The 25787-nt window shown below is 43.6% G+C and overlaps 1 protein-coding gene across 4 annotated transcripts in view; it reads left to right on the top strand.

The window, feature by feature from the left end:
• Syndig1 (synapse differentiation inducing 1) overlaps nt 1-25787 on the top strand; it is a 191616-nt gene that overhangs the window by 83377 nt on the left and 82452 nt on the right. For all 4 annotated transcript variants that reach the window (XM_008830019.2, XM_008830020.3, XM_008830021.3 and 1 more), the window contains exon 2: nt 5145-5695. In XM_008830019.2, coding sequence (XP_008828241.1) covers nt 5216-5695 — 480 coding nt within the window. In that variant the 5' untranslated portion in view covers nt 5145-5215. The remainder of the gene's footprint in view (nt 1-5144; nt 5696-25787) is intronic.

Below are 25787 nucleotides of genomic sequence, written 5' to 3'. Positions count from 1 at the left end.
GACCAGAGATTTCAGTCCATTAATATTTAAAGTTATTAATGAAAGATGTGTACTGAGTCTTGTCTTTTTTATTTCTTTTTACGTTCTTGATATAGTTGTACTTTTCCACAGTTATACCTTCACTGAATTTCTTTCCACAACCTCTTGGGTATAGTCATTCCTTTCTTCAGCTCTTTGTATTGCTTCTAGAACTCTCTGAAGGGCTGGTTTGCTGGACATGAATTCCTTCAGCCTATTTATGTCATGGAAGATTTTTCCTTTCCTTTTGACTATAATAGACATTTTGGTTGGGCATAATAATCTGGGTTGGCATCTGTGGTCATTTAAAACTGGGAATACTTCTGTCCAGGCTCTTCTGGCTTTCATAGTTTGCACTGAAAAGTCAGCTTACTGAGTGTTTCACATCCTTCTTCATTTCAGCCGGAGTAGTCTTCAATATTTCTAACTCTTTTCCAAATTCATTCAGAAGTTTATTCCTATCTTCCTTCAGTTCTTTGATTTCTTTTTTTGTGTGTTCTTTAAATTCACTGAATTCTTTTATCATGTTTATAATTATTCTCTTGAGTTCCATGTCCTGCATCATCTCTAGGGGGTTCTCATTCTACTTCTCTATAGGACTATTGGTATTTGGTGGGGATATGTTATTTTGGTTTTCATGTTATTATTTTTTCTCTGTGATTTTGCCGTGTGGATTTCTTTTGTAGTGTCTGATTCTTGTGTGAGACTCAAGCCTTCAAGTTTAGGTCTCCTTCTTTTTGTGAACTTTGTGTGTCTTTGTGGTTTATTTTTTGGGCATGAAAAGCTGGTTGTTCTAGGCTTCTGGTTCTCTCTTTTGATTTTATATTGGAGTGGTGAAATTGCTTTTGTCTTCAGGAGTTCCCACAGAGGCCCAAGTCAGATGAGGATCAGATGCTCTCAGGCTTTCTCCTAAGGTCTGGATCCCTCCAGGAAAGGTTTTGGCCTCAGGAATTTGGGGATTGGACTGGCCTGGGAGCCAGGCCCAGGAAAGATGCTGGCCTAGGACAGCTGGTGGCTGTACCACGCAGAGATGCAAAGGCAGATCGGGGTGGGAAACGGCCCCAAGGACTCCTGGGGACTGCACTGAGGAGCTGGGATGGTCTGGATGCAAAGGATCAGGAAGAGGAAAATTCAGCCCCCATGGAGGGTGGTGCAGGCCCAGGGAAGCAGAGGGAGGTAAGGGTGGGGCTAGGCCCAGAAGCAGTGCTCCTGGGGACCAGAGAAGGCTCTGAGTTGGTCTGGATGAAGAGGATCAGGAAGCAATAGTGGTTCCCCAGGTGTCTGGGGCCTCAAGACAAGGAATGGGACAGGACCCAAACTAGGAGGAGAGACGGGCGGGGGAGATGGGAGGATGAATGAGGCTGAGGGAGTCAAAGCACAGAGGGCAAGATGGACTTACCCCGGAGAGAGGACTGTGGATGGGAGAAAGGCCTACAGTGAGTCCTGCAGGCCCAGGAAAGCAGAGGGAGGTGAGCATACAATATGTTTTGATCATATTTAGACCCCCTCCCTTATCTCTTTATGAGTCCCTGCCCAATTTCATGCACTCCATATATATATATATATGTATATATATATATATATATATATATGTAATAGCTATTGGCTGTAATATATATTTATATATATTAGCTATTGGTTGTCAATAATTCCTCAGCTAGGGTTAGGGTTTCCTATATATCTCCCCACTTCCATCCATGCTGGGATTTTTTGTCACACTTGATCTTACGTGGGGCTTGTGGATGCTGTCACCATTGCTGTGATTCCATATGAGCAACTGATCCATTGGCAGGAAAACTCTTTTCCTGTGGTCATGACCACCATGTGGCTCCTCTTCCACAATGATCCCTGAGCCTTGGGAGGCAGAAGTTTGATACAGGTGTCCTATTCAGGGAAAAGCATTCTGCAGCCTCTTTTTCTCTGCATGTCTTCTGGTTGTGGGTCTCTGTGTTAATCGCCATCTGCTGCATGAGGAAGCTTCTCTGGTGAGAGTTGAGAGATATGTCAATCTGCAAATTTTATTTTTGATGATTTCATACCTGTTTGTGTTTACTGTGTCTTTCATCAGATTCACCCCATTGCTCTCTTGTCTCTTGGCTTTGTTGAATCTCTTCTTCGTTCTAGCTAGTCCCCTTTCTACTTCATGTCTGCTTTTTCTTTTGTGACTCACTCACGTTTATTAATTAAGGTTGCTTACATTAGCATGAATGAGGGGATTGTTTACTAGAGCTTTGGCAACTTACCAGTGGCTACACCACTGAGGAAAATGACAGCCCCTCCCATGCAGCTCATTAACTTTCAATAGCTCCTCAAGGGGGAGTCTGCCCCATGAGCCGGTTCCCCATCTAAGGGGGAGTGTTGGTGGGCCTGATCTAGGGGAGGTCTTATGTGGGTAATAACAATTGCTGCAGGTTCATGACTACAATGGTCCTTTTATATCCAGAAGACAGCATTTCACAGGATAGACTTCAATTTTTAAGACACTGGAATAATACCACATATATAATGAGATCTCTTGAGTGTGAGCATCACATCTATACATGAAGATTTGAATGCTTCATATATTCCACACACACGTAGCCTGGATGTGATTTTAGTGCACATGCCTGAGAATTTTCATTTGTGGTATCCTATCGGTCATAAAACATTTGAGATTTTAGAGTATTTTGGATTTTCACATTAAGAATGTTCAATCTGTGTTTGTTACTAGTAAAAGGACAGTAGAAAATCAAGCCACTTGCCCCCATACAACACTGCTGTAGAATAGGGTGTCCCCTACACCTGCCTGCCCCACCAAGCCTTAATGTCCAGACTGGGATGCAGAGATGATATGAAAATACAGATTTTGTTTCGAGAAGTGTGCGTCTATTGTAACTTCTATTGTTCCTGTATGTGTGTGTTTGTGTGGGGCAGGGCAGCATGTACATTAAGTGTATATTCTCTCACTGGGCTTTACCCCAGCTCTTTTGCTTTTCTAAGTGGCACCCAGGCAGCACTGAGGCTACTTCATATCAGCAACACTTTGCAGAGTAACGACACCTTGATGTCGACACCACATATCAGCAACCCTTTGCAGAGTAACGACACCTCCCCTCCAGTGCATGGAAAAGCCAGAAAGCAACATTAGGGCTTATTCTAGTCACATAAAATCGAAGTCTGTTTATTTCAACACATAGTCTCTGACCAAGGTTCCATATTATATGCAAGAAAGGGAAACTACACCACTGATCCATGGCCTTAAGTTCCTGTCTGGGCAGCAGTTGTCACACTGTCAGAGACGAATGCAGTGAACAGCATAAGAAAGAAAGGCAAGAAGTGACTTGAGCACACCAGCAAATGCAAGGTTAACTTCTAGTTGGGCAAGATATAGACTCGGTAGAGTAAGCTGAGTTTGAGCACATGCAATCAGGTACATTTTTGAAAGATTTTTAAGTGGTCTGGGTAGAAGGAGAAGCTAAGTCCTCAGGATTTCTGTAGTCTTGCTGGTATGTCCGTCAGATCACAGTGATATAGAGGACCGGTTTGGAGAGGAAGTAATAACTTCTCTGTGGAAGGAGGAAGATTGGAGAAGTTGAGGGCTTGGGACCAGAAATGCCACAAAAGCACACTGTAGTAACCTAGACAATCTATGGAGTACAGAGGTGGTCCACAAACATCTTACCCTTAGTGTGTTACAGTCATTCCCCTCAAAATCTTTTTTCAAGTAGTTTAATTAATAATTTTAAGTCTTCAATTATAGAAACACCTTCAGAGATAGACCACTTAATCAGAGTGAATGATGTCGTATAACCCCTCTTAAATTTCACAGTTTCACATTGATAATTCTTATTTCCCAGTGTATGTGCTGTGGTTTAACCTAGTTATTTGAATATGTTCTTGGACTTTTCAATTAGTCTTTTCCTCTTTTCCTTTGGTTAGACTGCAATTTTAGATTGCTGTATTTACCACCAAATAAAATAAAGCAGCTATAATTAAGAATAATTTTAAATTATAGGAAACTTTAGTACATTTATATGTACACATGTTCATGTGTGTGGAGGTCTGAGGTTGACATTCAGTGTCTTCCTCAATGTCTCTCCACCTTAGTTTTAGAGACAGGGTCTCTCACTGAGCCTGGAGCTTGCGATACAGCTAGGATGGCTGGCCAGGGAGCCCCAGAGATTCTCCTGTCTTGGCCTCCCCAGTGCTGGATTACAGGTGTGTACCACCTTGCCTAGCTTTTTAAAAAATCATTTACATGGGTGTTGGGGATTAGACTTAGGTCTTCATATTTACATGGTGAGCACTTTATTGAGTCATCTCCGTAGCCCAGATGCGATGTTATTATACATAGTGGTTATTAATATGCAGTCGGAGAACAGCCATTCTTTATGTTCCCTAGAGTCTTAAGCTCTGGTCCTTTCTCTTCTTTCCCCCCACTCCCCCTCTCTCTTTCTTTCTACATTGTGCAAGTCTAGCAAAATGATCTTAGGAGGAACAATTTGGAGTACGTACTTCATGAAATCCAAATGTGTAGATAGTTCACTAAGTCAAGTAAGCCATGCAGAGAAGCTTCTAGTGAGGACTGGAGTTACGTAACCATTGTGTATGTGTGAGTTCCGTGCTCATTCTAATAGGTGCATAAGAATGTACTGTCACATACATGGAGTGTGTCCTCAGTGTGGAATTGTGTCCAGTCTAGCAGTGTGGTCTTCCTGTCGTTCGTTTTCTTTGTCTGTGTGAGGTTGTTTTAAACTGCATCTTCTTTGAATAAATGGTTTTGTGCTTGGAAGAGTCAATCCCCATTACAGGCACAGGGTTATATTTTCCTGTGGACCCTTGGGATGCTAATGTGATTGAGCTTCCCAGGGTTTCAGGATATCTGCTGGCAGGGAGAGGGCTGCAGTGGATCCAATTCCTACAGCATCCATTTGGAATCAAAGACCTCATAGAGATGCAGGTAATCAATTTCTGGCTTAATCTGACTGGTGCTCTAATACAGCCTTTTTAAAAGTCACAGAACATGATGGACTGGGTATTTATCTAACTCCATAGCTAATATGCACACTATCTGACTAGTATAGCTTGTGTGATGAGCTTTGCTTCAAGCGTAATTTTCAACTCATTTCTGTTTCCTACTCCTCCAGGGAAATGGGTCCCATGGGGCATGTGTGACCTGTGAGTACAGCCTGCTAACCTGACACTGAGGGAGTCTACCATGGATGGCATCCTGGAACAGAAAGATGGGCTGGTACACAGTAAGATCAGTGATGCCGGCAAAAAGAATGGCTTGATTAACACCAGAAACTTCATGGCGGAGAGCAGGGATGGCCTGGTGTCTGTTTACCCAGCACCCCAGTACCAGAGCCACCGACTGGTGGCCAGTGCAGCACCAGGCAGCCTGGATGGAAGCAGGAGTGAGTCAGTGCAGCAGTTGCTGGACCCCAACACACTGCAGCAGTCGGTGGAGTCCCATTATCGTCCCAACATTATCCTCTACTCGGAGGGCATGCTGCGCTCCTGGGGAGATGGCATGGCAACTGACTGCTGTGAGACCACCTTCATTGAGGACCGATCACCCACCAAAGACAGTCTGGAGTACCCTGATGGGAAATTCATCGACCTTTCAGCTGATGACATCAAAATCCACACCCTGTCCTATGATGTGGAGGAAGAGGAGGAGTTACAGGAGTTGGAGGTAAGATGATGTCCTTGTGGGAGGCCTTCTGGGCAGTGGGGTACGGGGGACACCTATGAATGCTCAGCAAAAGCCAGGGAGGGAAATTTTTATGCAAAAATGTTCTTCTTGGTGCCACTTTGCTCCTATTCGTGAGGGATGGAAGGAGTGGACAAAGACTAAATGGGCCAACAGCTGGAAGCTATAACAGTGATTCTGGTCAAAGGTGAGCTAAAGTACCAGTCCTATGGGTGGGGCAACAGACACCACTGGATGACAGGACAGTTGGGGTACTGCGGTTCAGTACTCCACAAGAGAGAGAGAAAGACCATTAACAACAGCCAGCAAGATGGGAGAGTGCTGCATGAGGCTGGAGATACCTGTGGGGACAACTGGGGAAGTGTTTTGCTGTCACAGTGGGTCCCTTAATTTGACATCCAAGTTTCTACTAGAAGGTCTTTGTTATCTAAGAAACCTGTTGGAAGAAATAATAGAAATGAAAGCGGAGATAAGTTGAATTAATAGAACAAAACTTTTTTGATACTGGTGATTGAACCTGGGGCCTCCTACGTGCTGAGCAACCTATACCTCCGGCCCCAACACACATTTCTTTCACAGATGGGGCAAGTGAGGGCATCTGAATTACAAGCACAAAGACATACAAACAGGACTCTGTGTGATAGGACACCATGGTTGCCAGCTGTGTGGCATGTCTGTCCCTTCAAAGCAGCTATAGGGATCATTAGGAGGTCTCTGCACTACAGGGAGAGTAGAGGGAGTTCTCCCCGAACTTGAGTGCAGTGCTCATGAAGGGAGGCCATGAGAGCTACTGACAGGCCTATGTTCAGTGACCACATCTATAGAGACCCTAATGCCGCCTTGTGATATTAGGTGGGACGGGAAGAGAAGGGCATGAGTTTGGCCAGAGCCTCAGGGAAATTGGGAGAGGGTGCTTTGACTTCTGGAAAATACCCGTTGCAAGTGTCTACTGTTTTCTAAAGTCTCACGGTTTGGCCAAAAACAAGTATCTAAATCTGCCTGGCCTGTGTAAATCTTGGAAGCAGGTATCACAAGTGCAGCTTGAATTTAACACAGAAATTCTGATGAAAGAGTCCCCTGTTGGCTCTGAAAACAACTTGAGAGAGAGTAGGGGTCTGAGCTTGGGGTTGGGTGGGAGAGTATTGGAAGTCATTGCAAAAGTGGCACCCTCTGCCCTGCTTCTGGAGGCTTGAGGGGTGATTGCAAGAGGATTCCAACCCTAGGAGACTTGGTAAGCACAGCAGCTGACCCAGGAGCTCTGCCCAGGACTCAATGGACTGGGTAGGTGTCGACTTCAGCACAATTCTTCTAAAACCCACACCAAGTGGCTGATGTCATTGAATGAAAAACTATTGCAATTAAGGTGAGCCAAGCTGGTAATGGATTGCCAAAAATGTGGATCCAGACATACTGTGAATCAAAGCAAGTTGTATTTAAATATTGGTTTTGGTTATTTGCAAGTTGAATCAGATGCCTGTGCATGTTACAGGGAATGAGAATTCTTAGTCCATTGTGAAGCAGCTAGAGAAAATGGCTGAAGTCTAAGAAGACATGCCAGTCACCTGTTCCTCTCCCAATGTCATTGACATAGTGTAGATTCACGGAAAATGTATAAATGTGCCAGGCGGGAGAGACAGAATAAAATGCACATGTGTGAGAAAAGGACTTTCTGGAATTTATTTTAAAATTTCGATAGCCACCGTGGCAGAAATTGCAGGGATGTACTATAACGCGGAGCTGATTTTCCAAAAAATCTTAACAGAGTTGAGCGTGCTCCGTGGGCCACTTCTCATCTCCAGTCAGTGGCAAATTTCACTTTGGAAGTATTTCTTCTCCAGAGCTAATGCTGTCCTGATTTTCTCCTTCTCTGGATATGGCGTGCTATGCTTCCGGTTTAGTCCTGTTCCTCCTCCTTCTGTCCCCTCCATCTCGCCCACATTGTCCTCCCACTTTGCAGCCATAGCAGCTTCCCAAAGCACAGAGATTGTCACAGCCCTTCTGCCTGAAACCTTTCATGGTTCTCTACAGCCAAAGGCAGGAGTCAAGATCTGCAGCCTGTAGTTCCCAGTTCCTCTGTGTAGTATCCCGCTTTCTCTGCTGTCTTGTCTATTAGACTTTGGAGCACTCTGACTTTTAGGCACTCTACACTTGCTTAACTGGAATGTAGCAGTATGGCACTTATGGGGTGTGGCACAGTAGGGATGCTGGAATCCAGTGGAATGGCAGCTCTAGATGGGCTTGTACTCTCCATTTGTCTATAGTCAGCTGTTCATTGATTGGCTTGGTACTTGTGCATGAGAGTGCTGTGCTTGGTTGCAGTGATGGGATGACAAGTCCCACTTCTCTCATCACCTGGCTGGCCAACCCAGGTTTCCATCACATTGCAGCCATGTCAGGGTCTCAAGAGGAGCAAGAGAGAAAATCCAAAAGTTGGGGGACATTTCCAGTCTTTCTTGATGGCTTGTTATGGCCTCATTGATCAAAGCAAGCCACATAGACAAGGATGATTTAGAGACCAAATAAACCTTTCCCTTTGTATTCATGGAAATTGGTTCCAGGAGCTCCCAAGGATACTATAGCCTGAAATCTCTAATAGAAAATGGCATGTGTTTGCATCTAGCCTACATACATCCTTCTGTATACTATAAAGCATCTCACCATGACATACACACCTAATATAATGTCAATTCTGGGTAAATAGTTACATTGTGATTTGTGTCCAGAAAAACAGTTTTCATATGTTGGGTTCAGCTGACTTTCTCTTCTAACATTTTCTATTCACAATTAGTTGAATATGCCAATGGGGAATATGTAGATCCTTGGGGTGACTGCATAAGAAAATAATAAATTATGTACCAAAAGTGTAGATACAGAAAACAGTATAGACTTTTTAGCATATTTCTAAAACTGTGCAATTGAATGGATTGATCTGGAACTCTTTCCAGAGGGCAACTGTCCTTCAGAAAACAAGAAAAATGCAACTTTTTTTCAAGTTTTTTTTTTGAGATTTTGTGACTTCACTTATTCTATAGAATCAGTACTTCAATTGCAAAGAGTAGTTTTGAGACAGCCACAACCATGGTTAAGAGCTGGAGCGCCTGGTTGCTGGGCAGCAGATGCTGGCCTGCTCCTCTCTTGTTGACTGGAGTGATGCATCCCTGGCCTATGTCCAGGGCAATCTTAGATCCAGAGAGCCCTACCCACCCAGCCACAATTCTGAAGCAGTATTTAGGCTTCTATTTGCCTAGTGGTTGTGGGAAAAACATGCATGGTTCCACAGCCAACTTCAAGAATATCTATAGAAGGTTTCCACGGGGCTAAAGAGATAGCTCAGTGGTTAAGAGCATTGGCTGCTCTTGCAGAAGACCTGGGTTCAATTCCCAGCCTCCACACGGAGGCTAACAACCGTCTGTAACTGCAGTTACAGGGAATCCAATGCACTGCACAACACTGGTGCACTTAATGCAGACATTACACTCATACATATAAAACAAAAATAATAAATAAAAAATTTCTAAAAAGGCTTCAGTGGTCCATGAGGTGTTTGTGCTCTTTCCTGCTCTACTTTGAGACAGGCTTGCTACTAGCTATTGAGTAGTGCAGTATGGTTTGGTATGAAATGAGGGAAAGCTGAGGGACCTTCTGGGGATCCTTAGGATAGCTCTCTGCACAGTCTGGCAGACAGGCAGGCATCCCACTGGTATCCTCAGGACAGTCTGGGTGGTGATAATTAGACCTGGTGTCCCACAGCCCAGGACTGCGATCCTGGTATGTGACCACTGCTTCATCCAATTCCCAGCCAGCAGCTAAAAATGACAGCCTCCAGGAGCACCAACAGCAGGAAACCACTTCTCCTTTCACACAAATGAGATCAAATAGTGAGATTACAGGGACGTGTAATAAAGCAGTTCTACGAAACATGCAATTGGAATTGAAGCTGTGAGGTGGTGTGGTTGGAGCCCGCTACTGAAGAGGCCTCACTGCCCTCCTGCTGACAGTAATGCTGACCTGTGTCAAAAGCCACATCACTGCCCACATATTTGTGACAACGCACATCTGTTCAGACCTACAACTCATAGACCACTGTCTAAAAACCGCCATAAGGGTGAGCCTTTTATTCACTGCAGAAAAAAGGAGATGACAAGTGCACATGCACAGAGTGCTTTCTCCATGCCAGATGCTTTCCATATTATGTCACCTAATGCGGACAGTGCTGGAGACAGGAACATGAAGGTCCCATCCTAGGTGAAGGGAGACGGTTGCTTGAGCTACTTCCAGTACCATATACTTGGCTTTTCTAGAGCCAAGGGAGCAAAGCCAGACTGGCCGACCTGATTCTTTCCTCTTAATGATCATGATCTTTCTGTAAGGAGGAAGGGAGTGTGCACTATGGCAAACTTCAGTTTCAGCATTGTGCGGAGTCCACAAACAGAGTACAGGGAGACAGAACTCAGGTTGTCATTGGCCATGTCTTGGCTTCTGAGAACCCTCAGTCTGGGCTCTCAAGATGTTTATGTCTTCCCTTTCATTCAGAGACTTGGGATCCATGTGTGAGAGTTAGAGCTCCATTGTAGTTGCATCGATGCATACAAAACGGAGCCGGGGAGTCCTCAATGAACAATGAAAAAGACAAAATTATGAAGAGGACAGAACAATAGCATGTAGGAGAACTGACCCAGAGGAAGCAAAATAATTCAGAAAATGTCTTTGAAAATCATTTTATAGCTTCAGACATGAAGGATTAATCATATAATCATATTCTTGGGGGAACTTGATGGGCTAATTTGGGTAGGGGAGAACTTGGGGGTTTTATCAGGGCCAGAGACCTGTGGCTAGACAGGTCACAGGCTGTAGGGAAGAGTAATATTACTATTATTCTCCTAAATGGATATAGCATTAAACTAACTCCTAATGACTTGTTATTGTACTCATAGATTAGTTCATCTCTCAGCTCTTACCAGAGAAGCTTCTTGAGGTAGATGGCAATTTACATAGAGACCACAGCTGTTCAATGTGTAGAGAACACAAGACTGTAGAATGCACAGCCCTAGATGGGACACCTGGATCAAACCCTCACCTCTCAAGGTTCAGGGATCATTGTAGAAGATGGGGCAGAAGATTGCCAGACCCAGAGGTTTTCTCCATTTCTTTGCTTACCTCATTGCATGACTAGACCCTTAAAACAAAGCGTGATGCTGGAGTGAGGCCTAATCCCAGTACTGGAGAGGCAGAGGCAGGTGGGTCTCTGCGAGATCAGAGTCAGCCTGTCTACATTAACAGAGTTCCAGACCAGCTGGGGCTACAGGGAGACCCTGCTCCATTAAAAACAAAAAAGAAGAGTGGAGAACTCTGAAAAGAAGTGCTGAAAATGAACATCTTGCCTTTTTCTGATCTTGGGTGAGGAAAGAGGTAGTTTCATGATTAAGGATGGTGATAGCTGTAGTCTGTAACCATCTGGTGTCATGCCCTTTCAATCTGATGATTTCTTCTAGTATCTCGTCCTGTACATCTAGGAACAGATTCTCCCAATCTCTTTTTACTGGTCTGAGAATGTTTCTACATTGCCCTTGTTTGTGATGGATAGTTTTAGAGGCAATGGAATTCTTGCTCCACAGTTGATTTTACATTTTATGAATGTCACTGCTGTCTTCTGGTCCACATTGTCTCATATTAAGAGAGACATCAGCTGTACTGATATTTCTCTGTTTCAGTGAGTCCTTAGTCTCTTTTGTCTTATGGCGAACGCATTTACCTCTTGTTTTTCACAATTTATGTCTTGATGTGGTCCTTCTTTGCACTTTTCCTAACGAATTCATTGCACTCCTTGCTTCCGCACATTAACTTTTCTCTGCATATTCCAAACAGCTTAGAGCATTATTTCTTCCGTATTTCTGCCCTCTCCCTCCTCCTTCTCAAACTCCTGTCAGAGATATACTTGTGTGCCACTTACTTTCCTTTAGCATTATTGCTTCTCTGTCCAAGTTAGATGCTAGATTTGTCTCTCAAGTGTGCAGATCCTTCTATCATGGCAGATCAAACTTACAGAGACCTGCGTGCCTCTGCCTCTGGAGTTCTGGGACTTTACAAGACTTGTTGGACAGCAAGGTAGGAAGGCATGAGCCACCATGCCTGACTCTTGGCCACATTTTTACCCAGACTATGGGCCATACTTTCTAGTTTGCTTGTATGTATGTATGCAAATGCTCGTGAATGGGTATGAATGGTTAGAAATGAACTAAACATTTGAATGACCTATTGTCGCAAGGTGAGATTTTGAGTTTTCTCCTCTGAGGATATGGTGGTTACTCATCTCTTTTTCTTTTCATTTTTTTGAATTATTTCATTTGTTATATTTGTTCCTGTACTAAATATAACCTTTTTTCTGCAGTGTTTGGCCAATGACATTACTCTCCAGTTGTGTTTATTTTTCTCTACCTCCCTTTTCTCGCTCTTCTACTAAGACTGACTTGCTGAGATTTACCCTGAATCTCCATAGCTTTGAGATCACTACTGGTTAGATACCGAGCCCAGATATATCCGTCAGATTGTGTTGCCACTGCGCCCACAGATTCCATGTGTTTGGGATGCACTCCAGGTCCAGGCATCCAGGTCCAGGCAGTTTTCAGTGTGTCCCATATTCCACTGTCCATCTGGCTCCTCCTGCCTCCTCTGTGCCCTTGTTCTTTCCCCAGCTCAGCCAGAATGGAAGGTGAGCTGATCCAGCCCCTCTGAGCGCTCATTTTCAGGAGCTCCTTGTTAAATTTCTGACTAGATTCTGTTTGACGTTTGACCCAGGCCTTGGACCAGGAAAGCCTCGGGCCTTCCTCTTTCATGACTTGATATGGGTCTCCATTTCTGCTCTCATCAGTTCAACTTCTCCCAGTAGCAAAGCTCTCAGATTCCCTGGCCAGCTCCAACCTGGTAGAAATGCCTCAGAGACCACCCTGGGGAGAGAAATGGAGTGGCACACAGCAAGAGTAGCCCAAACTGTCCTTACTCAAAATTCAACTGCTTCCCACAAATAAGCATCTTCAATGTATTTGGTGGCTTTAGTGAGCCCTTATCTGACTGTTACTATTTTTCAGCCTCTGAAGACAGGGTTTGGCTTCTTCCCACCTTGCAAGTCTTGCCAAGTCTTGCCAGGACACTATGTAATGTTTTGGACCTGTGCATCTCAGCACACACTGGATATAGACCAAGATGTTCAGGTGTTAGCAGATGGCTTGTGGTTAGGCTAAGAACTGTAATCAATTTACCTTAAATAATATGACAAATCAGTACTTAATGGTATTAGAAAATTAAGCTATCGGTATTTTCCCTTGGGATAGTCAATCCATAGAAAAGTTGTTTTTAGACACTCTTGCTTCTTTAGGATACCTGCTCTGTCACACACAAGGAAACCATTTTGCATCCTTGTGGTCCCATGTCATTTTCTGGTGCTCTAACTGCTTGCCACCTCGTTCTGTGGAAAGATACTGTGCAGGTAACTTTGGCTTGCCCAGAATTGAGTTTACGTTCATGAAATAAGTGTTTGCCACCTTAGCGGCTATTCCAAATGCAGCTTCCACACAGAACTATATTTATTATGGTGTGTGCATATGTGTATGTGTGCATGTGTGTGTGTGTGTGTGTGTGTGTGTGTGCATGTGTGTGTGTCTGATAGGGTCCCTTGTTGTTTTCTCCACTGCATACACCACACCTGCTTGCCCACGAGCTTCTCCTGTCTCCACCTTCCACCTCTCCACAGGAGCAAACACACCCTCCTGACAAAGTGATACACAATTTTTATTCATACTCTTTTGAAATGCTTTTTGCTAAGCAAAGGCACAGGATCCTCAAATCAAGTTTGCTGGAAGCAGAAGAAAGTTTGTAATTGGAACCACTGTGCAGGTCATTAGCCTTCATCATGGCTAGTGGGTCACTGTGAGTCTCATGAGTGGCTGGAGATCTGCCATAACTGTGGTGCCATTAAAGGGGACAGAACCTCCTGTCCCTGCAAGATGATCGGTATTGTTATGAAATCTGGCCTTCTGAGCTACATGCTTTTTAAGCATGTAATTGTGACAAGTGGAGATTGAACAACATTGAGAAAAGGAAGCCTGTAGCTGACTCTGTGGTATCGTTTGTGAACAAATACAAATAGAATTCTAACTCCAGTGAATTATAGTTTGTTAAGTTTCTCCAATCTTGACTAGAGGCCCCTTGTCTAAATACGCAAACAAAATCTAGGAAGAATCAAAAGGATTCTTTGGACATTCCTATAATGTAGAATCTCTCAGTGGTTATTAAACATCTCTCCCTAGGCCCACCACTGTCTTCAGCACTTTAATAACTCTAATGTGTATAAAAATCATATTATTTCTGTCATTAGTCTTAGTACTTTGGAAATACCAATTTGACCATTGTTAGTACAAAATCCTCTCCTACTTATCTATATAATCAGAGGAGAAAACCGTGACAATGAACATGAAACTTAACTAGAAAAGGCTTATTCTTTGAATTTAGGGAATTCATTGAAACTGAAAATGTGTTATTTAAAGAGGTAATGGGGCCTGGGAAGAAGGGTCAGCAGGTCAAACACTTGCTCTGAAAATATGGCGAACAGCATTGGGATCCTCAGAATCCACCTAAAAGCCAGTAGGTGCAGGACCCACCAGTAATGCCAGCACCCACAGGCAGATATTGGATCCCTTGGCCAGGGGCAACAAGATTCAGTGCGAGACCTTCACCTAACGTATACAGTTAAGAGCAGTGGAGGAAGACACCCAGCTTCAACCTTATACTTCTACGCATCATCTTCATGTATGCACAGGCACCACATGAATGTGCCTATACACATGGGAACAGGCATACACACGTGCATGCACACATACATATGCAAAAAGCTGATGGAAAGCACATTCATATTATAATGTGATTCAGATATCACTGACCATGCAGGTGAGGAAAACATGAGAGAATCTCTCCAAACATGAGCACAGCTTTTAGCTTAACCAATATTCTTCCATTTCTCCTCTCATACATTGAAAGCATACATTGGCTTGGCTTGGGGTTGTGGGTGGAATCACTTGTAGAAGAAAACAGTAAAAGGTGATGGATGATGTAGACCTAGGATCATTGCTCTTAATCAGTGTTTTTTATTTTTTTAATTTTTACCTTATGCGCATGACTGTTCTACCTGCATGTACATAAGTGCACCTGTGTTGTGCATGCCTGCAGAGGCCAGAAGAGGGTACTGAATTCCCTGGACCTGGATTTACAGAAGGTTGTTAGCTTCCTTATGTGTGCTGGGAACCAAACCTAGGTCCTCTGCTAGAGCAGCCAGTGTTCTTAACTGCTGAGCCATCTCTCCAGTCCCAACTCTATGTTTTTAAAGTTAGAGTTTTTAAATAGTAAAGTGAAGCATTTTGTTTATTTATGAAGCTATGCCTGTTAAAATCATTAGGTGCCTGAGGCCAAGGCCATCCTCAGAGATTAAAAAACCAAAGACTGCATGCTCAGTGGAAATTGGCACAGGACAGGCTTAACTACTAGTGCTTGTATTCATTTGAAAGAAACACAGGGGGACAGAAGGAGGCAAGAAAGACCCCATCATAAAAAGCATGCAGTGTGTCTTGCTGGGTTCTCTAATGAGGGCTATGTTCTTACAACTGGAGGCCAAAGGAATAGCAGTGTGCTTAACTGTCTTGGAAGCTGAATTGCTTAGGTTCTCAAAAGAAAAGTTGTTTTTATCCTTCTAGGAAAAGAAAAATAACATTGTGCCCCATGAACCAGTCACCAGGGAAATGCTACAGCAGAGGTAGGCAACCTAGCCTCCATCCTGTTTAAAAACCACATCCTAGGAATGCAGAGTGCATGCTGTTGTTCACTGGTGTTAATTGGAAAACATCTCCCCAGTCTTCAGTAAGTTTTCACATTGTACCTCAAGTGTGCTTGTACGCAGAAAGTCAGTGCATGATGTTGCCTTATGTTAGAAGATAAATAATTAGAAATCCCACTTTTGGAAAGGTGAGAGCCACCAGGGGATGTGTGGGAAGTCAGCATAGCCATGAAACAAATGGAGAACAGTCCACAAAGTTTATTTAGAAGCAGTGCGTGCTGAAAGTCTTAAAACTTTATTCATGATGTTACCTGTAGAGGTTTACATTGTGAAATATAGCATGGAGGATCTTGTAGAGATAACAGCACTGTTTCAAGGTGGCTCATAGAGGGTGTGGGATGAGGTTGGTATCCATCGCAAGCCAAATCAAATCCAGAACACAGCCAGCCCTCCAGCAAACATCCCTATCTTTACTGACCCAGGGTGGGTGAAATTTGTACAAACTGTCTGAGATTTCACTCTAATATTTCTAATAGGAAATAGAAGCAAAAGCCACGAACAGGCGTAAGGGGTGATTAGGTCTTTCTTTTCTGCTTTTGTTTTTATACCTCAAAAAATAATATTCAGTCCTTGGCATGGTGGCTTACTCCTGTAATCTCAGCACATAGGAGGCAGAGGCCTTGAGGCAGAGGTCCTGAGTTTCATGCCAATCTAGGTCCCACAGTGAATCCCAGGGTATCTTCCATAGTGAGACCCTGTCTGACAAAAATTAAAGTAAAACAAAACAAAGAACAGTAGTTAGTTAGAGAGCCACCAAATAGTTTAATACAACGCTGAAACCCTGAAGGTGCCCTCCAAGAGCCAAGTAAGGCCCATCCCCTGATGTCTTCACACGCTCCCACGTACCCTGACTGTCAAAATCTTCTTGGCCTTCTCAGCCACTCCCCAACACCTTTGTAGTCCTTCCTTACACTTGAAGCATTCTCTGCCTCACTCTCCAGGAGGCCGAGTGCTGTTCAGCACCCAGATCTCAGTTTAACCGCGCTTCTCTACGTGTTTGCTCACTTCCGGTTTTGATTGCAACTGTCGTAGGCTGTTTCCCAGAAACAGGTGTGAAGAATCATGAGCAAGCAGGTGGGGGAAGCAGGAAGTAGAAGGGCAAAAAGTGAACCAGGAGATGATTTCAGACCAACTTCCTCCTCCAGCCTCCTGACACCACAGAAGACGCTGGGGCCAGAGTTGTATGTGCCACCCACTTCTGGCCAAACAGTGGAGGGTGAGCAGAGACGAAGTGGACATACCAGACCAGCTTCTCAGCAGGGAGTGAAGTGCTTTAAGATATCCTTAGATCAGGGGCTGAAGAAGTGGCTTAGTGGTTAAGAGCACTCAGAGGACCCAGGTTCGATTCCCAGCACTCACATGGCAGCTAACAATTATTTGTAACACCAGTTCCAGGGGATCTGATACCCTCTTCTGATCTCTTTGGACATTGCATGACATGGGTGCACTTACATACATACAGGCAATACACTCATACATATAAAATAAAATAATAAATAAAATAAAATATTCCTAGATCTAAGGTAGGAAGTAAACACATACACCTCTCCCTGCCACACACATATGGACACACACACGCACATGCACACACACATAACTTCTAAGGACCTTGGCAATAGTGCCTGCCATGTGCCCTGTCTTGGGGATCATGTGGTTAGAGACTCACTTTAAATCAAAAACTTCAAATAAGAAATTAGAAAAGCATAGCATGAAGGCGATTATGAATGACACACCGTGAGACCATGAGTGTTCTGGTTTTCAGAGAGCCCATACCACATTCACTTTAGCCAGATAGCTCTCACTTTGTGAGATGAATAAAGAAATGAACCAGTCAGAGCAATAGCCAGGCGACATGTGGCCTGAGCAACACCACCATCCTCAGGCCACCCTTAATGCAGCTCAGTGTCCAAGTCTGCCCCACCCCAGTTCTCCTTTTTCAATACATGGCTGGAGAGAGCACACCTCAAGACAATTAAGCCAAAGTCGTGGGTCACAATGTTAACCTCTAGCCAGAGATTCTGCTTGAAGAACCACTGGACTGAGGGACTAGTCTGTGCTGTGATCTTTAGCAAGACCAATTCTTCTGTAACTGTCTCTTACCATTCGAGGTGCCAGGCCTACTCTGAACAAACCAGGATCATCAGAAGGCTTTGTGTGAGTTCCAAAAGTGTATGTCATAAAACAATCATCTGTAAGGAATAGGCTTCATAAGGGTTGACCTGTAGGTCAGTGGTAGAATGCCTGCCTGGCATGCATGTGAGGCCCTGGGTTCAATCTCCAGTGCTACCAAAATAATAAAATAGCTGTAGAATCCCAGGCAAGCACCTTACCTCAATACCTTAGAAGCTCGTGGTGCTCATTAGGAAGTTACAGCCTGTTCTGAACATGGTATGCCCCTCAAAGTTCTGTGTAAGGTTTGGTCCCGCCCTTGGGGTGAGATGCTGGCTATAACTGAGGTGGTCAAATCTGCTATGCTGTGTTTAACTGAGCTTCTGTGTGTTTCTCTATGTGTCTAATGTAGAAGATAGCTACATTCGGATGAGATGTTTGAATAGCAGCTGTTGGGGGTTGTGCTCTATTTTTGCTTTCAGAATGACCTGGAAGACATAAATGTGCATGTGAGAGGTAACCAACATGACTCTTAACTTGGCTAGCAGATCAGGCCATTTGGATCAGCTTCAGTTGTCCCCTTATCACAGCCTGCCCATCTGTCATTAGCATGGGCTGAGGGACATGTGAGGCTCCTGAGGCTTGGGGGACAACAGGATTTGTCACTTTAGTGGCTGACCACTTCCTTGTTCAGTGTGATTTCTTTCTCACACATTGGATCTCTCCACTTTGAAGAATGCAATTTGGGATGACTGAAGCCTGAGCTAAAGGCGGTAGGAACTTCCAGGAGAGTGTTAAAGGAACAGCTGCCAAACTGGGCATGTGTTGTCCCAGTGATCACCATGGTCACTGGAGCAGATGGGGTTTCAGCACAGAACTGCCATGGGTTGGGTGTGGTTTGTCACCACCGTTCATGTGTCAGGAGCTTGATTCCCCATATGCTAATATGGGAGGTGGGAATAGGGGAGGTGATTAGATCACAGCAGCATCATTCTCAGAAGACAGTGAAATGCTCATTGGACCCTGGTTAGTTCTCAAGAGAGGATTGTTATAAAACAGCAAGAGTGTCTCCCCCCACCCTTCAGATTCCAACTGCACAATGAATATCCTCCTCAACACAAAGCTGTCTGCCATGATGTTAGCAGTCAAGGGCCCCCACCAGAGATGTTTGAACGCACAGCTTCCAAAACCGTGAACTAAATAAACTTCCCTTGTATTCCACGTAATGGGTTTACATGGGCAGACAATTTGTTCTTTTACAGGAGGCAATTTACCAAGCAAATGTGTAGGAATACTATTCTGAAAAAGAAACAAGCCATCACACCTAAATGTAAAATATATAACCATAAAACTTTTGGAAGAAACATAGAAACTCCCTGTAACCTAAGTATTAGGTGAGAGGATTTTAGATAGCTTACCAAAAGCACAATTTGAGTTAATTTTTTTTCTCTGTAAAAGACACTGTAAAAATGATATCAAGAGAAGCTGCAAAGTGGGAGAGAGATTTTTGAAAGCCACATAGTCAACAAAGAATGTATATGTAGATTTCTTAGTTTCTTTTCTGGTTGCTGTAATAAAATACCCCAACAAAGCTCAGGTTTAGGGGATAACAAGTCTATTTTAGCTCACAGCTTCATAGCAAGGAAGTCACAATGACAAGAGCTTGAGGGAGTTGATCATATCACATTCATAATCAGGAAGGTAGAGTAATGGATGCATGCATACATGTAGGAAGCTTGATTTCTGCACTCCTGTGAAGTTCAGGATCCCCTGCCAAGGGGACAGTGTCACCCGCAGTGGATCACGTCTTCCTAACTCAGTTAATAATCAGGAGAATCCTCTACAGACAAGCCCCCCAAACTAACTTGACCAAGATAAAACCTCTCTTCCCAGGTGATTCTAGACTTTGTCATGTTGACAAAAGTAACCATCACAAATAATTCAGTTTTAAACAGGCAAAAGATCTAAAGATACAATTAAGTAGCATGGACAGATGACAAATAAGCACATACAAAAGATGTCCAATATCCTAAGCCATCAGGGAGGCACAGGAGAAATCTGTAACTAGATATCACTGCACACCTCTTAGAATGACCTGAATCAGAAGGAGAAAGAAAGAAAAAAACTTGACAGTACCAAGTGCTGGTGAGGATGCAGAGCAAACACTTAGAAATAACTGCAGATTTAGGATTGGTGACTTAGCTCTGTGGTAGAATACTTGCTTAACAAGACTAAGGACCTGAGTTTGGTCCCCAACTCAGACACAAAAGAAATTACTATATATTCATAGAAAGGAACTGACATGAAATTACTCTTTAGTAGAACTTTATCAGGAGAGTAAGCTCACAGCTATAGTCAACCATGATGAATCCCTCAAGTGTGAGAGCATTAGAAGGGTCAGAGTGAGAACTGGCTTTGGCGGGATAAGGCTGAGATCCTAGCAGACAGCCTGAGAGGGTGGGTTCGGACCTCCATCTGGGTAGCTGCTTGGAGCTCAGCAGACTGCCAGATAGTGCTGGGTTCTGGCCTCCCTTTGGCCTCCAACTACCAGAGGGCCTGAGAACCCAAGGCACAGCCTGACAGCCCCTGGATCCTGCCTCCACATGGTGGTGAGCATCCCCTAGTTGCGCCATACCATCCCCCTACCTGGTATTTTGTGAGGCCCCTCCCAAGGCCCCAGGGTAGATCTGGCTTTGGTAGGTTAAGGCTGAGTTCTGGTCCTCCTCTGGTCTCCCTTTGGCATAGGGTTGACAATGCATAGGACTGCCTGAAACATCCTGTTTCCATGTGGTAAAGGAAGCCTGAGTGTACCTGACTGGAACCTGAATTGGGCTTCTGTGGGTACCCCTGAATAGCTGATCTGAAGTCATCAGTTCTTTCCAAAATAAACCTGAGAGAACCTGAACCCTGTACCAACCAGTTTTACATAACCAATAAAGAAAGGATCTAGGCACCTGGATAACACAAACAGAAGCATACTTCAACTTAATTCTCATATCAGAATCATAAACAACAAAAGAAATTCACATGCCAAAACCACAACGAAAGAATAATAATATGGAAACCAAAACACTATGTCCCCAGCAAAGCCCACCAATCCTGTAGAAGAGTTCTACAAGGAGAACCCCCTAGAGATAACTCAGGACACTGAATTTAGAAGGGTTAGAGCTTTGCACTATAGACAGCTCAACAGGATCTTGGGGGGAATTCTAACACAAAGTTCCCACATATTGCCTGGGGGAAATGCAACATGCTGCAACCACTCTGAAAAAGTTTATTTCTTATAAAGTTAAACAAACACCTTTTGACTAAGTAGTCCTGCGCATGGGTGTTTGAGAAAATAAAACCTTCCAGTCACATAAAATCTGTACAAATTTATACATAATACTCACTTCAAATCATGAAAAACCAGAAGAAGCACAATTGACATCCAGTGGATGAATGGAAAAACACATTGTGGCACTTCCTTATCAAGGACTGTTACCCGGAGGAAGAAAAGAATGAACTACTGATACACCAGACATCTGGATACATCCCAAGGGTGTTACATAGAATGCAGATGGCCTGTCTCACAAGATTATATGTTGTGTGATTCCATTTGTATGAGTTCCCAAAAGACAACACTGTATCGACAGGCAGTGTTTGGGGATGGCTGGGGGTTAAGGCAGAGCAGGGATGTGACCTGACCGGAGAGATGGAGATCTGTGGAGATGGGGAAGTTTTCATCTCCTGATTGTTTTGTGTTAACATGAATCCATGTGAATGGCAGAATTCACAGACCCATCACCACTAACACAGAGGAAGTGGGCAGCAGGTAGTGTGGTCATGCCTGCACTGAGTCATAGGTACTGAGCCAATGTCACTTTGTGGCATTGGTCATTGGGCTATGGTTACATAAGACATAAGACAGGGCATATGGGGACTCAGCTCTATCTTTGCAATTTCTACAGGAACTTTGTTCTATTTTTGAAATTTTTATGTGTGCCTAAAATTATTTCAAAGCATATATATAATATGTATATATATGCTATTTTAAAGTGAATATATGTTATTTCAAAGTGTGTATATACTTCTGTGTACTCTTTAAAAGGGAAAAAATTCCATGTAGTTTGAAAGAATTTGTGCATACAACGCATGCACACATGCTTGATCACTGTTAATGAATTTCAGTATTTATCCCAGAGTCTTAACATTCTACATAGAAATACAGCTTACATATATGCTTCTCTTTAAATCAAACAGAGTGTTTCAGAACACTGAAGAAAAACTAAGTTAGAGGTTTGTTTTAAATGGCTAATATCCAGTCACACAGAACACCACAACCCTTCTGATAAAAACAAAGGTTTACTATAATCAACGTTTTCACAGAAGAAACTCTTGACGTGGAAGACTGTTCTTATGAATAAGGGAGCCCACCCAAGTCAGAGTTGCTTCCTACACATGGGGTGTGGTGCCTCGGTCAGCTGGTGGAGGAGCTGAAAGAAATGAGGGCTGGTCATTTCTGGGTCCCCTGGAGCACAGGACTTTCCAACTACCCAGGGCTGATGCTGCTGGCTAGTGCCTGGAACTTGGGGGGAGGGGTGGAGTGACATCAGACTGCTCTGATAGGGAGCTGCATTTTACCTTGTAGCAACCACAATGATATCTTTATTGGCGACAAAGGGGCTGCCACCTGGGATGGAGGTCAGGGCTAGGCAAGAGATAGGAATAGAGATGCCTCAAGGTCTTATAAAGGTAAGAGCACTGCAATGTTCCCTTTCCAGGGCATCTGGAGTAATCCTGGTTCTTTTGGGGGGCTCAGAGTCTGTTACTGGCTAGATGAATAGTTGTGGATAGATGGGTGCCAACTTCCCCTAAGCTTGCCCTTAGTTTCCGCCAGGGAAGACTGACATACTACCAGGCTTCTCTACCTCCCAGCTCGCTCTCTTTCCTGTGAGCCTGAAGTTACACTCCTGGTTCTCTGGTGAGTTCTTACTAACTCACAGCTGTGGATCTGCTGAGCCTCCGAGGTTGCGCAACCTGTGTCTCAGACAAGCCATTCTGTGCCAGATGTACCAGCAGCTGCTGCTTTGTGGCCCTGCAGTGGCACTCGGTTGCTGTGTCCTTTGAGAAGCCACCTTTGACTCCAAGGGTGTCCTTTGGTTTGCGTGGCTCATATCACCTACTGGAAGTGTTTGAGGTTTTGTGCTTATGTGGGCAGGATATGTGATACCAAGGGCCAGTAAGTAGCTTCCCCGTGAAAACACGAAAAGAACAAACAGGATGAAATACCAGATTGTGATGCTAAATTATTCATGTGTCACAAAAAGGGAATTAAATTTTTTCATTTTCCAGTTATGTTCATTCCAGTATTTCCGTTAAAGCATAATCAAAAAAAAAAAAAAAGGGAAAAAATGTGTGCTGCAATGCTGAAGCCCCACAAGAAAAGAATTCAATTTAAAGTATAATTTCTCCTACTAGAATGGAACATTATGAAGGGATGTTTGGCGTTGTATTTTTGATGCGGTTGTAGACTTACGAACAAGTTGAAAGATTTAAGCAAAGAATTCTGTGCTCTTCTCTCCATTTTTCTCCAGTCTTCATCCTCCTGTTCCATCATTCTGTCTATGGGCATATTTTTTCTACGCTGTTTGCAAATAAGGTGCAAATATGTCATTGCTTTATTCCTAAATAAACCATGGATGTTTTCCAAATGTTTTAATTATGAGTTAGGAAATTAATATTGCTACAGTACTCTCACCTCATCTTTGAAGTGTGTTCAAAGTCTGTGAACAGTTCTTCCTGTATCGCTTTTTGCAGCAAAAGGAAAGGAAATTCAGATCCAAATTCCCATACAGCGTTTTCTTCTCATGCCCCTGGTGTCTTTTTTAATGTGGAAGAGTCCTTCTGTCTTTCCCTGTCTGTCATGACCTTGACTTTTTGCAGAATATGGATCAGTTATGTTGAAGGCAAGCTGTGGGCTTTGGCCTGTCTGAATGGCTCTGTATAACTGGACTCAAGCTACTATATTTTGCCAGAAATGCCACACAGTGACACCATCCTTCCTGGTGTTCGCAGTCAGGAGGAGCCTCTGTCACCTACTTGCCTTTTGTTGGTGCAGGTGGCTCTGATGGCTTCCTTTAGTGACAGGCTTCTCCCTGACCACATAACAGTGTGCCTTAAAAATTATTAGTCTTTCAGGAAGGTGCTGAGAGGCCAGGTAAAAATTCATTTGCTGTTGGTCTTTCCCCAGTTCACAGTCCCAGCTTTTGACAAATGCCCAACTCCTGTGTTGCCCTCGTTATTTGACCATTGACACTGCACGGCGGGGAAGAGCTCTGCTTTTTGCACTCATTTTCTCAATCTTCTAGTACTTTGCTGTGGGTTAGATCATCAACTCATTTGTTCAAGAGGTTCTTTTTAGACTTTATTGTGTGTCTATAATACTCACCTTATTCTGTTTTAAGCAGAAGGCCCTTCAAGTTAACTTTTGTGGCCTTCAGTCATTCTCCGTGACCATTTCTTGGTGCATCTGGCTACTCTAAGTGCACCTTCTACATGGCCAGCCCCCACCCTAAATCAGTCATGTCTCCAAGGAGCCTTGACCCTCTTCACTGGAGAATGGTATTCAGAAAGCCAGATCTGGGGCTATATGAACTCACTGTTATTTTGAGAGTCACAGTTTCTTAGCAGACTGAGCAAGAAAACATAATGCTTGTGTGTGATATGTGTATTACATAGCAACATGCATGTTTATACATGCATATTTACTCACTTAGTAAATAGTATGCTTCTGAGAAAGGCATTATTAGGCAACTCCATTTTTTAAACCCCATGGAATGGACTGACACAAACTAAGATGGCCGAAATGTCAGCCAATGTTAGCATCCATGGGACATCCTTGTATATGATCCATCACTGACTAAAGTGCCATGCAATAGAAATGTGGATGTTTCCCTATCTCTCTGTGGATATGATTTCTACCCATTTTCCCTTCCACTCCCATCAGTTCACATTGATACCTTTCATTTTTTTCCAAGCTGCGATATGTTCTCCTGTGGGGACGTAGTGCAGCTCATTCACACACCATCGTAGAGCCATTTCTTCTGAACATTCCCTCCTGGAGGGGGCAGGGAGACTCTAAGACTCAGGACACTACTCACAAGACTCAGAAAGCTCAGACAGGTAGTTTAAGCAGTAGCTGCCGCCAAGGATTTTTAAGCAGTAGCTGTTGCTGGGGACATATATTCTGACCAGCAGAGCTATCTGCAAGTTACACAGGAAGCCCCAGGGATGTAGCTTTTGTGACTCATCACCCATGCTGAGATGGGCTTTTGGTGACAGAGCTGCCTGTGACTCACCTAAGCTTCTGTAAGTAATTCCAAAGAATTAACTGGTGTACCAGGCTAGATCTGGGTAGAATCCTTTCTTCTGGCTGCTGTTGTGCCCTGTCTGAGATGAATAAACCTTTGTTTACATTTGCCCAGGAAAAGTCATGAAACATGACCCTTCTTTGAATGAACATTTAGGTTTAGGTTGTTTCCAACATTTTGTAGTTACCCATAATGCTACAATGAATAATTTTATACATATTCATTTTATACTTTTAAAGTTGAATCTTCAGGATAAATTCTTAGAACTGGAATTACTAGGCCAAAAATGAAAATCTGTGGTTTTATTTCACAGTGACAGTTTTACTTCCTAAAGATTACGCCGATTCACACTTCTGATACCCATTTCCTCGCAGTCTTACCAGTCATGGCTGGCCATGCTTGTCTAACTTCTGACAGTTTGCTAGGCAAGGAATACTTCGAATGATTCCTCATGATTAGATTCAGGCTGTGTGGCCACAAGAGATACCACAGAACTGTGTTTTTTCAAGTATTTTAGTACAGATTCATTCTCCTGTCCTTATAATTAGCAAATTTGGTCATAGTTTTCACCTAGATGTGAAGTTCAAGGCTCTAGTTCTGACCCTGTACTTACAGGACTCAAGTTGGGGGAAGGGGCAACGGGAGTGATGGACTGAGAGCAGACGGTTCAGTCTACAACTATTTTGTGCTAGATTTTACAGAGAGGAAGGGAAGGAGGGAGGGAGGGAGGGAG

This window comes from Nannospalax galili, unplaced genomic scaffold (genome assembly GCF_000622305.1).
Source record: "Nannospalax galili isolate Female #2095 unplaced genomic scaffold, S.galili_v1.0 scaffold1174, whole genome shotgun sequence".
NCBI lineage: Eukaryota > Metazoa > Chordata > Mammalia > Rodentia > Spalacidae > Nannospalax > Nannospalax galili.
This window is presented reverse-complemented; position numbering and strand designations above follow the sequence as displayed.